At 44.2% G+C, this 13,038-nt stretch overlaps 1 protein-coding gene across 11 annotated transcripts; it reads right to left on the reverse strand.

Moving 5' to 3' along the window:
• Positions 1 to 146: 146 nt before the first annotated feature.
• On the reverse strand, positions 147 to 11,431 carry znf384a (zinc finger protein 384 a). Of its 11 annotated transcripts, none has more exons than XM_034544504.1 (13): positions 11,279 to 11,431; positions 9,313 to 9,498; positions 9,153 to 9,220; positions 8,043 to 8,352; positions 7,566 to 7,688; positions 6,647 to 6,810; positions 6,448 to 6,524; positions 6,069 to 6,293; positions 4,599 to 4,766; positions 3,644 to 3,722; positions 2,901 to 3,059; positions 2,209 to 2,574; positions 147 to 1,493 (listed from the first exon to the last, which is right to left on the reverse strand). In XM_034544504.1, exons 2-13 carry the CDS (start codon positions 9,335 to 9,337, stop codon positions 1,425 to 1,427), a joined length of 1,833 nt encoding a protein of 610 aa, XP_034400395.1. In that variant the 5' UTR covers positions 9,338 to 9,498; positions 11,279 to 11,431; the 3' UTR covers positions 147 to 1,424. The 11 variants fall into 11 exon arrangements, with proteins under 11 accessions (XP_034400395.1, XP_034400393.1, XP_034400401.1 ...); XM_034544502.1 differs by having other exon boundaries at positions 9,313 to 9,505; XM_034544510.1 differs by lacking the exon at positions 9,313 to 9,498 and adding an exon at positions 10,094 to 10,147 and having other exon boundaries at positions 4,599 to 4,753; positions 6,224 to 6,293.
• Positions 11,432 to 13,038: the final 1,607 nt, after the last annotated feature.

Raw genomic sequence — 13,038 nt, forward strand, 5'->3', positions numbered from 1 at the left:
AACTTTATTCTCCTTAAGGGAAGAAACAATCTGTTCAGATGAGCAAGAGGTGAAACTGTGCATACAGTATGCAAGAGTGTAGCATACAAGAGGGCCGTTAATAACTGTACTATTATCAGGAGCATCAGTAATAACATTAACAGGAATATTGAGAATCTTGTTATTTTTCATAATAAGACACATTAAAATACAAGAGGAGCATACATGATGAGGAATCAGGCTGCTTGAACACTGATTGGGTAAGAGACAGCTTGTGCACAAAAACATGGCAGCAGTGTGTCCCAGGTCACCGAGACTTGTTTCATGTAATGTGATCAGAAGGACATACTAATATATATCATTTGCTGAAGTGCTAATAGGGGGAGGGGGGTTCGGTTCCAAAGCCACAACAATCTTGTCTCATAGGCCTGATCAAATGTAATGATTCAGACCAATTAAACACTGAGGGAACTTGGTGACATAATTTCCGGTCACATCGTAATTAGAACGAATATCACCAGGTGCAATGGGCGGGCACCGTTCAAATGGCAGGAAAGAGAACAACTATTTCCCCGTAGTTTGACCAACTTCTCCTCCCTGGAGCTGATCCTCCATCAGCGCTGAACGTGACATGGGACACAGCCGACGCCTTGCTACTTGTTGATTTGAGTTCCTTTAGTTTCCATATATGCTTTACACAGGACATACTTCCCTTTTACAGATGAAAAAGTCGTTCTATCTATTTTATGTACAGCATACTGCAATACAATAATGCCTCAGATTCATAATATTGTGGATAACATTTGCAATGGTTATATTGAAAGTAGTAATATGTATGAAAAGTAAAAAAAACAACAGAAAAGAAAAAAAGATTGATAACAGTACCAGTCAGCTATTTTTTGTATCACAAAATCATTATTCCCCCAACATCAGACGATGATGAGTCGGGCCGTCTTTACTACTATTGGAGAATAGTTCACCGTCATTCCCCGTTCCCTTCACATTCATTTATCACTTTGCTTTCTCTCCTAGTTCGTTCACACGTTCCTCTGTTGGTAGAAAAATACATACATACGATATCTAAAAGAAAAAAGTACAACAATGGAAAATATAGACATGAAGTACAAGCTTCATCAAGTGCTTTCTTTATGACCCCTCTTCTCTCTCTCACGTGTTTCCGCCTCGTTTAGTGCATTCTCCAACCGGCCGTCTCTTTTGATCAAGACTTTGGGCTCCGACAGAGAAATGGTTCCTCAACTCCTCGCTGTCTGAGGGCAGGAGGGTGTGAATAAGGACATCATGCACACTTTGAGACTCAGCCCCAGGTTTTAGCCCCATTCAATAATACACCTCACCATTCTTTCTCCTGCCCTTCTTCTTTTTTGCAATATTTTCTCAGGCTCCAATTCAGCCAGAGGTGTCATTTTAAAACTCACACGTATTTACTAAGTCCATCCTTGCCGGGGTTCATCTTGGATTCCTTGTCTTCTTTCTCGCCCTTGTTTTGTCTGGAACTAAATAATGGAGAATGTTCAGATTAATGTGATCTGAACGTGTTCAAAGAGAACACCATTCTCTGGACAATGAATGTGCAGAGAGTCGTGTGATTTTACTTTTTTGTATTTTACAGATATTTTACATCTTCATCCTCCGATGGTGCCCATTGCAAACAATGCAATAACAAAGAGATGGGACACCAGTGAGCCTCTTTTATCAAGCTACTCGGACTGCTGGTTTTGGATCAAGGTGTTGAGTGTGTTTTACAAAGCTCATTGGTCCATTGACCCACAGTTGAAAAAGGTGAACTAGACTAAACATACTTCAGGTCTGGATTTAATCAGCATGTCATTCATAATGTTATAAAAGCCTAAAGTGATGTCAAATGAGGGGTCTATTCAGTCTAAAACTGGAGGAATCTGGCTCCAGACTGAAGAATAACCAGCAGTTCTACTAAGAGAGACTCAGGAATCGAGAAGCACATTGTAAAATATCTGTGTTCTGACCAGTAATGTAATGCTGTACTCCGCATTAAAGCTTCTTAAAAAGAAGGGAAAAAAATGGCCTTGGTAAAATGTTCCATCCTGGGAGCCATTTCTTCTTTCTTAAGATGACGATAATAGTGAATACAGTGAAATGACTTGTTTATATGGACCTTTTTACACTGCAAATACAATAAGAAATGTCTCAAATAGAGTGGGAATACGCATCCTACGAGTTCATGTGCTCCACCTGTATGGCCGAGGTGGAGACGGTGAGGCAGAGGTTTTTGTGGACCGCTGGCAGGTCCGCCACAGAGACTGGTTTGTACTGGATCTCGCCGGCTGACACTGTCTTGTACTGGTGCAGGTCGAACGGGCACTGGACCACGGCTTGCGGCGACTGCTGGGTTGGCTGGTAGCTGCCTGGCGGTCCATGGCTCTGGGTGTTGTTGTTAGGGTTGGCCTGGCTTTGGAGCTGGCCCGCTCTGCCCCTGCCTCGGCCACGGCCTCGGCCCCTGCCCGGTGTGAGGCCCTGGGCCTGCTGAGCAGCTACTGTTGCTGCCACTGTTAGCGGGTCGGGGTTGTGCTTCCTCATGTGTTTCATGAGATACGTCTCCTAGGGTGGGGGGGAGAGAGGACATGATGCCAGAGCTACAAACAGAACTACAAACATACTTTTGTATCTTTATTAGTCCCTAAGACTAAATTAAGTTTTGGGGACATTTTATCAATCAAACAACTCGTATACAGCTTCCTTCATAACACAAGGAAGTATTCCAGTATGGATTTAGGACCATTTCAGGATGAGCGGAGAGCATTTCTCTTTGTTTAATAACGTTACTGGTAAAATTAGGCGTAGAACGTAGGCAACAATGGGCTGAAGGTCCTCACAAAGTAGTCCCGGGACTAAAATGCTTATGTCATCTGTACACGTGTGCTTACCGAGGTATAGGATCGGTTACAGAGGCCACAGGAGAACAGCTTGGCGTGTTTGACGGTGTGCGTGGACAGGTGCACCTCCAGGCTGGCAGCGTCTGTGTAACCACGGTTACAGTTGTGGCACTTGAACGGCTTGTCTTTGTTGTGCTGCCGACGGTGAGACTGTGGGGAGCGGAACATAAACAATGTTGAGAGTACCACAAACATGTCTTAAAGGGCCACCTTTTCTTTCACTGTCTTTTATTCTTCAAACAGGGAATAACAAAATCAATTGTTCGACCAACAATAACATTTAACTTGATCTTGAGTAAACATTTAAAACTTCATGGTGGTCCATGCCTACTACTCATTATTCATAATTTCTGTCATATTCATTAAATGTGTTTGTAACTCTGTAATGCTGTTCATTCTGAACACATGACATTTATTGCTTCTGTCCATCTGGGGAGAGGGATCCTCCTCTGTTGCTCTCCTGAAGGTTTCTTCACTTTTTTCTGATCTGATGTGAGGTCCTGGGACAGGGATGTCGTATGTGTACAGATTGTAAAGCCCTCTGAGGATAATTTGTAATGTGTGCTTCTGGGCTATAAACTAAAATAAACTGAATTGAATCTCTTTTTAAATATGATCTATGACGTTGATGTGCTTGTTTCCACCAACACAGAGAGAGAACAGCAAATCAAAAGTGTTATGATGGAAAATGTCATCAGGTCAGACGCAGGGATCAAACCTGTGAATTCCTTTACCTGGAGGTTGGACAACTGAGTGAAAGCTTTTTCACAGCCAGTATGGTTACACTTATACGGTCGGTCACCGGTGTGAATCCTACGAAATCAAAGGAAGAAACACCATTAGTTAATTAAACAACTTAAAGCATGATTTATTGCTGCACTTATAAACGTAGGGAAGTTGTCTCGTATTCAAAGCAACACATTGTACATACAGCAGCGTTATGCCATTTCAAACGCAGTGTGCTCATTCCTCCGGAGCCGTCTATCACTTACCATCATTCACAAATAAAAGTCAACATATTAATGCTATTTACAATGCCGTTAAGAGGCAATTCCTTTTGGTACGTGGTTATTAAATATCAGTTGCTTCTGTTGAGTTGCTTCTGTGGTTATTTGAACACCTTCAACGGTTTTAGACACACTTTACCTTGCCTTCAGACCATTTTAGGGTTAGGCAAGAAGCTGTGGAACAAGTTTCTGGACAGGCAAATGTGGCATCAATAAACAAAGTACTGGATCTTCAAAGGATTGTTTGAAGTGGTGCTGTATGAGCTACAGACAGGACAGGAGTACCAGCAGCAGAGCAAAGTAATGCTGTAGACGGGGGCAGCAACTAAATGTATTTTACACACCTAAAGAAATAATCATTACGTTTAAGTGGACGCTATATTTAGAATCATTCCAGATATAGCGTACACATAAACTGACACGTTTTTTTAATACATTTGCTGCTGCTCCGTCGACAGCAGTGCATTGCTTTGCTCCCCAGCTGGTACCGCCATCTACTGTTGGTAATACTCTCACACTGAAGGCAGGAAATCACCGTGAGCCGCTCCTGGCTGTGGCTGATAAGATGCAAACGACCACAATGCCACAACTTTCTACACACCTGCTCCCGTACTGTACATGCACACATCAAGAAAATCACAACCGGCCATTCAAACCCGCCCAGCCCGGCCCGGCCCAGTACCGTGTGTGCTGCTGGAGGTGACTGAGCTGCCTGAATGTTTTCTGGCAGTAGGAGCAGGCGTAGGGCTTGGCCCCGGTGTGGATGCGGATGTGCTGGGACAGGTAGCTGGAGTTGGCGAACGACTTGGAGCAGTGGGGACACTTGTGGGGCTTGGCCTCCGTGTGGTTTCTAACGCGGGGGAAACCGGGATTGGAGGGGTGAGGAGGTGGAGAGAGAGACAGAGAGAGAAACAGAGAGAGATTTTTAAGCTACAGCATGACCAAACTTCACCATGAACTGAGGACCAAATCATGCGTTAAAGTTGACAGGATCGGCGATCAATAGCGTTGATCACAGGTCATTAAGTTTGAATGTGTGCTCTTTGTGCTGTGTTTGAGTTGTGACAACACAGAACAAAAACATACAGCACGCACAGTCACGCTTCTCTCTCTCGCTCTCTCTCGCTCTCTCTCTCTCTCTGTGCCGTGCTCTGGGTGGAGTGTGAGTGTGTCTATGAATGTGTTGCACTGCTGCAGCTAATTTGAGATGTAAATTCAAGACAAGTGGCGGGCCAGTGGAGCGCATCCTCCTGCTTTAAGTAAACGGCCTGAAACCCAGTGCATGTCAATGAGGGGATTTAAAACGCGGAGAAGGTGAATGACAAGGTCAAACGTCAAATTTAAACAGTTATCATGAGGGCATGAACGGGGGCTTTCATCACATATATCAACGCATAATTACAGGAAATAAAAGAGAAACCAGCCTCTGTGTCAGATTAGCGGCTTCGTCTGTGATGGAAATATGATCATACAGGTGTAAAAAACATTGCTGACGCAACAAGGAGCGTGAATTGTTTTGAGGTTAGTATACAAAGTGTACGCACGGTGACAATCAATGTTGTGGTTTGTGAACGCAATCAGGAAACTTTTAACATTACAGGTGGCTCCAAAGACAATGAAAGGTCTCCATATGTTGCCTAAACACAAAAGGAAGGAGGGGATGCTTGAAAGTAGAATAACTATGATGAAGCAGCATGCAGGCATGCAGTACGAGGCCAAGCTTGTGACAGGATGAGGACGATAACACCAACCACCTGTTAAAAGAAGGTATAGTTTGGTGGCAACTGGTACTCTACCAACACAGGAGCATGCATCCACCCAAAGATCTCAGCTTGTAAGTGATCAAAGCAACTGTTAAATGTGATGATGAGTCTGGCGTCCAGAAAAGAACCAAACAGTGATATTACATGAACATAAAAAGCTTTAAAATAAGTTTGGTTCAAGTGTTGCACTGCAAAAAGAGCTATACTGAAATGTCAACCCCAACTCACCATCCCCCTCCTCCCTCCATCAGTCACCACGCACGCACGCACGCACGCACGCACGCACTCACGCACTCACACACACACACACACTCACGCACGCACTCACACACTCACACACACACACACACACACACACACACACACAAGCTCACAGTCCAGTGTAGTACCGTGTGTGCTGCTGGAGGTGACTGAGCTGCCTGAATGTTTTCTGGCAGTAGGAGCAGGTGTAGGGCTTGGCCCCGCTGTGGATGCGGATGTGCTGGGACAGGTAGCTGGAGTTGGCGAACGACTTGGAGCAGTGGGGACACTTGTGGGGCTTGGCCTCCGTGTGGGACTTGGCGTGGATCTGCATGTCCGACTTGCTGAAGAACGTCATCGCACACATACGACACCTTGGCAAGTGAGGGGGAGGAAAGAGAGAAGAAAACCTTTATGGGGATTTAATGTAAGCTTACATGTCGAGTCTACGGTGTGTGTTTGGGCAAAATAATCAGTGATGTCACAAACAATAATGCTGTTTGTTTAATCTAAATTAGTTTCCACTACCTGTAGGATTTGGGACCGTCTTTGTTGGTATGATCATCCTCATCATTTGACAGGTCGTATGGGTCAGCAGTGTGGTGCTAACACAACAACAACAACAACAACATATAAGTTATGCTGACTGGCACAAACACTGACAATCCATGCAGTGTAGAAGAGCAGCAACAAAAGACCAGAAGCAAAGAATACAAGAGACCCTAACCTGTCCACCAGCGGCGAGGTGTGCTAATATTAATGCATCACTTCCTGGAGGAAGGACCCCACCCATTCCGGCCACTCTGGCCAACATCTGTTTGCTCTTCCTGCCCCGCTTTGATGGCATCGGCATGACAACCGCAGGAGGCACAGAAATGTTCTCCTTCTTGTCTGGAAACAAGAGAAAGGAAAGAAAAGAAAAAAGACGGCAAAGGAAGGAAACAGAAAGGAAGGGATGGTTGGTGACTGTTGTGTGAAAACAGCATCTATTACATGAATCTGACGCAATCAGACCAACACATCACACATCAGAGTTACAACACATGTGTGTGTGTGTATGCTTGCATGTTTATGGATGTCACAAAGTAAAAAGGGTAGGAATAAACCAATAATTGGTAGCTCAAAAAAAATCTAAAATCTCTTATTCAAATGAAATGAGATTTGTGTATCTGGACTTAAAGCTGCATTTGGTCACTTTTAATAAAATAACTTTTTCTCATATAATCTCAAACTGTCACTATATCCTGACAGCAATGCATGAAAGATCAGGTTCCTCTGCCTCCCTTTAGTGTGGCTAATGGCATTTGCAATATTTCACCTCGCGCTAACGAAAAACAACCAATCAGAGCCGAGGACTCTCTAACGCAGCTGTCAATCACTGCTGGTGAAGCTCTTGAATACGAATCAAGATACTGTGAATGCATCACCTGTTTCTCTCCTCAAATGTTTTCACAAACTTATTACAGTGCAAGCGAGACAAGTTGAACGAAACCCCGCCCACTGGCCAAAATATATTCCCTAAACAAGTACATGCCAAAAACAATCATGTGCATACATTTTGACAATACCTTTATTCAACAAACTGCCGTGTGATCCGACATGTTGAAATGCCTGAAGTGACGAGGTGAACTGGGACCACGTGTTACCTGTATGTGAGGGGTGCACCGCGGAAACTATCATGGTGGTGGCAGTGGGGTGTCCGGCTACAAAGGAATGCGTGGAGGCGGTGGGGACCAGTGTGCCTTGAGGGGTGGTGATCACTAACCCCGCTAAGAGGGAGAGATAAACTGTGATCTGACTGTTCGTCGAGACAAACATTTAGGCTACCGCTCCTAACAATAGGTGCACTGTCCTTCATTGCAGACACTAGCAATACTTAACGCCAAAAATATACTTGGACCTATACCGTAAAACTGCGAATACTGACAAGGAATACAAAGAGACTTTTATGAATGCATGGAAAACTGTTTGGTTCAAGATGTGAAGCAGCTGCAGTTGAATATTCATAGTGTTCCTGTCTTGCATGCATTCATCTTAAAGTTATACCAGCGAACAATCAGATGATACATGTGAGAACGGCGAGGCCCGACCAGGAAGGAAAGAAGACACAGCAGCTCACTCACCGGCGGTCATGATACCCGTTGAGGGAACCGGCACAACGGTGATGTTCTGGGTGGTGTGCGACTGGTGCAAGTGTCCCCCGAGTGCACTCATGCCGCCACCTCCCCCCGCTGCGTTTCCCCCACCTCCTTCCTGTTTGGGGACCAGCCGCACCCCGGGCCCTGTGTCCACCGAGCCGGGGATGGCGAGGACAGCCGTGGGGTAGTGAGGGGAGGAGGTGGAAGACGCAGAGGCGTGAGGGAAGGAAAGTACGTTGACCTTCTCCTGGCCCAGTTGCTCCTTTGCCTTGTTCAGGAACATGGCGTTCTCGATCTAGACAGCGATGAGTGGAGGGAGGAAAGGAGGATAGGGGCGAAGGAATAAAGAGGGAAGGAGTATAAAACATTGGGAGGAGCAGGAGAAGAGGAAGTGGGAAATGAGGAAAGGCCATGAGAGGGGGAGGGAGACAGGTGAGGGGTGAGAGGTGAGGAAAAGTGGGAATGGTTTGGTGATGAGGAAGTGTGATGACAACGGAAGGCCGGGCGGATTTAAGAAGATGCAAAGGGGACATGGAGGGAGGGGGGGGGGGGGGGGGGGGGGGGGGGGGACCCAACGGTTGGAGGTGGAGAAGAGGAGTCAGGGTTTAGGTTTCATGGAGAGAAAGCACAGGAGCAGAAGGTGAGGCAATAAAGGTGTGTGTGACGGCGGGACAAAGACGAGAAAAGAGAGAAAGGGAGGGGAGGAAGGATGGAGGACGTGAGTATTGAAAGAAGTGAGCAGCGGGATGGGAGAGCGAAGGACGGGAGTTGATAATGAGTTCACAGGCGGCAGAGGAGACAAAGGCAGTGGGAGATGCAGAAAGGCAATGGAAAAAGGACCAAAGGGGGGTTGAAGAGAGGAGAGAGGGACAGGAGTCATCACATGATCGAGTGAACCCTCCCCCATGTCAACAACTTTAGATTAAGCCAACTTCACCGACTTAGCGAGCCCTGTTAAAATAATTGTTTGGTGTTGTGTCATGTTTTCAAAGAATTTCCCACAAAGCAATAAATGTCTTCCAGGCATCTTCTAACAGCACATACCACGACACCATGTGTATTTCAAGACAATTCCAACAATAAGATTGCCTCTACCTGTCCTTGTACAGTGGGGACGGGAGACCAAAAGTATGATGAGTTGAAATGGGAATCGTCCATTATTTCTGTAATTAAAAAGCAACACTTAGAAAAACACCTGCCCTCTCTTCCTCCTCCCACCTATGCTTTTTTTTTTCTATTTGTTGTTTGTTTTTACTTTCATGTGAAACGACACCATGCATGGCTGCATTTCAAATCAGCTTTGTTTGTTTCCTTTCCATGTATCCTCTCCTCCTCCATTGGTTGGGCTGCACAGGGTTCAGTGTGGAGTACCGGCATCGACCAGCAGTGGCGGTGTTTCATCTGTAGCTGCTTATCGTGTGTAATAAATCAGGCAAGCCACCTTCGTTCTGCAAGGATCCCAGTCCAATAAGATGTGTAAGATGGCTGTTACCCATCTTACTGGTTGAAGGGAAATGCTTTAAGTGTTTAATGCTGTTTTTTAATATATACTTCAGACTTACAGAGAAGAGGATGTGAAAGGAATCAGGCAAAGAGGTTCAATCCCCAGGGGGGATGGATGTAAAAAAATAAAATAAAAATGTAAGAAGATGTAAGAGTTGAGAAAAACACAAATGATAATCAGTCTTTGAGGCTTTTGATAAAGAGTTGTAACACAGCCCATGCACTTCACCTCACTAGTCTCGCACAACAGTTTGCATTGCTATTAAACAAATGACACAATCTTAGAGTGGTGGCTTCATCAGTGTTAATGAGTCTAGTTTTGGAGTGCAACCCAATGCTGTGTCAAAATGTTCGGACCATTTATTGCCTGGAGGGGTACCACAGAGGCTTCCACACTGGACACCAGTACAGTATGTGTTGAAAAAGAACATCCTTTCTAAGAGTGCATGACTTGGGTTTTTTTTCTTTTCTTTTTTGAAGACAACACTTACTGATTAAAAAAAAGACTACTGTCTATCTTTTCATCATCTAACCTCCAATCTTCTGTTTCCCGATCATCTCCCACTGACACATAGGCAACATGTTTTCTGAAGCACAAAGAAGGAAGTTTCATAGTGTCATTGTTCTAAGTTGTTTTCTTTCTTTTTTTGCCATGCATTTGTACTTTATTTCCACACTTTGCTAACTGTTACAGACTGATGGCAGAATACGTTTTTGAGGGTTTGTTTTTCTGTTTGCATGTGGAGATTGAGAATGCCATGCATAGCCATAATCACACATACCAAGAAAAGCAAGCATGTAATTTGCATGTTAGTAAAGCAGGCATGACATTTAATATCAAGAGTTTTAAGCCCTATAGCTGAATTGTCAGCCCATCAATTTTTAAATTTTTAAAAAAAAACATAACTTCAACAACACAAACTATAATATTTTGCATGCAAAAGATCTGCAAAGCATAACACGAGGCATGTTTTGACGCTGTTTTCACGAGCCCCCTCTCGCCTCTGCAGTCGCACGTTCTGCTCATGAATGATGGGGCAGTTAAGCCGATACATTTCCCGCAGGCTGCAGCTGTCTAACAGTTAGGGGGCCGTTACTAGTCAGCGTCCCGGAGCTACGGGAGAGCCGGGTTTGACGAGGGACACGAGCGGGCACCAACAGCGGTGGCACTGCTAGCTGACGTTAGCCGTGAATAACACATTATTGTCAATACAAATGTGTCATAAGTAGTTTAAATCAGAAAGCCACCTGCAAAGCACTCGCCGTGTGTGTGTTAACGTTACACTGCAGCTAACCAGCTGCGATGGGGTATCTGGGTAAAAAAACATGGCTAGCGTTAGCTGGTTAACGCAACAAGACAAGGGGCGCTAGCTAACTTGCCTCCATTAATGTCCCCCTTTTGTTCGCTGGCTTGCTCTAGCGACAAGGAGGCCTGTGTATTCAAATAATTAGCCTGCTAGCCACTTTGTAAACACAAACGCCGTTGCTTCCCATTCCTCACTGCCTGCTTGTCTCGCTGAGAGAAAATAAAAAAAGAGAAAAAAAAGTCTCGAATAAAAAAAAAGAAAAACAAGGGGGGAAAAAAACCGTCGACGCCGTCGCCTCTGTCGGAGACGTAGCTTCATGCAGACTTCCGGCGGTCGGGACGACGGTGCTCTCAGACACACTGAAAAATAACAGTTAATTAACAACGGACTAATAACTCCTGTGTTAATTACCGGTGAAATCGACTCCCCGTCAACCCCCCCGGAGCCTCTTCGGGTCGGGACAGTTGGGAAAGTTTGTCCAAATCCGCCCCTCAAACCCCTCAGATATGCCTTTTTTCCCTTGGTTTTTTTTCCCTTTTTTTCCCTCCAGCTCGCCTCAGCAGAGTCAAGTCAGAGGTAAACCGTTGCGTTTCCGGTCACGTCTTTAAAAAATAAAAGCCATATTGACTTTTCCATTGCGTTTAAATGAAAAAAAAGTACCAATGTCAAATTTGAAAATGTATTGCACAGGTGACAATTGTAATAAACTACAACAAATTGCAATAAACTACAACAACTGTCAGATCTCCTTTGCCTGAGGACATTTATTTCAATAATATACTGACTATCTGTTTGGTCTTAATTTCTTCCAGCACTTTATTTGATTTTTTTATAATCTTTATTTAAAATTGAATAGATAACATAAGTGAGACAAATCCATCGTAAAATAAATAATTTAAGTTTGTGAATGTTAGTTTGACTAGAATTCAAATTAAAAAAAAAGAAGAAACGTATGAATGTCTTTGTCTTACTTCCTGCAGTTGACCGGCTATCTTTGGTTAACTTGACACAGTTGCCAATAGTCCAATACAGTGCCTTCCGGTAAAGCCTATTAATTATCTCGGCAGTGTGTGGGATTGAGGACACCATTAACATGTTCACTTTCTATGATAAATGATGCTCGGCTATATTCTCAATTTATTTCTTAAAAGCCACCTATCCCAACTCCACCAGATAGTTACCCTTGGGCAAAGTACTGCAGTGCAGACAGCAGAGAACAGCGGCCCCCATGTTTGAGTGAGAACCAGACTAAAGTCAACATTCTGTGACAGATCAATAAAGGGAAGACTTTAAAAATATTTAGGAAAAAAAGTTTATTCGGACCACACCAAAACACGTGAGAGCTTCTTCATCGGCACCCCATAAAAAACAGTATGCAGTTACAATGCAAAAGTGGCACATTGATAAAAACTGGAACAAATATGCAAAGCTCAAACCATCACATGTGTAAACAGAAGTAACACAAGCATAAAGACGAATAAGAAACATTATATATAATTTCATTATTATGTAGAGGGCATAAGTGTTTTCCCTTTTACAATTCAATGACAACTTTAGTGGGTCCAGGTTTGAATAGTATTGTCCCAGAAACACACGTTTCCTGAAGAGCACAGACAATAAATTAAAGTAAATAAAACTAAACTTCATTTCAGTGAGTTGAAACGACACAGAAAACGACTGGGATCTGGGATCAGCAGATGTGTCTTCACTGGAAGATTCTTAAATGTTGAAGTATCTTTTAAGGCCTTAAAATGAATGCTGATGCAAAAAGAAATATGCAGTTGAGACATGAAACACGCTTTTGAGTACCCAGACCCCCCGGGGTTCGTGGGTGGAGGGTGTGAGAGGGTTATGGCATAAGGCAAGTCGAAGCACTCTTTTTTTGGAGCTGTCACTTCGGAGCTCCACGGAAGTGAGGAAACGACAACCCTGGTGATCCATTTCTCTCTCCGCTCTCTCTGGTTTTCTCTCCTGCGTTTAGGACTCGAGAACAAGTGAAAGAAAGGTGTTGCCAGGTTAACCCCTCTGTGTGCCTGACACTTTTCATCTGCACAGACAGGTGAAGAAACAAGTTTTGTGTCAGGGGATGTGTGGTTGTTGTTGTTGTTGTAATACTGACTTTGGCCACAAGAAGTTGAGGAGCGTGTTGAATTGCACTAAAACATTTGTGT

Source organism: Cyclopterus lumpus, chromosome 11 (genome assembly GCF_009769545.1).
Source record: "Cyclopterus lumpus isolate fCycLum1 chromosome 11, fCycLum1.pri, whole genome shotgun sequence".
In the NCBI taxonomy this organism is placed as follows: domain Eukaryota; kingdom Metazoa; phylum Chordata; class Actinopteri; order Perciformes; family Cyclopteridae; genus Cyclopterus; species Cyclopterus lumpus.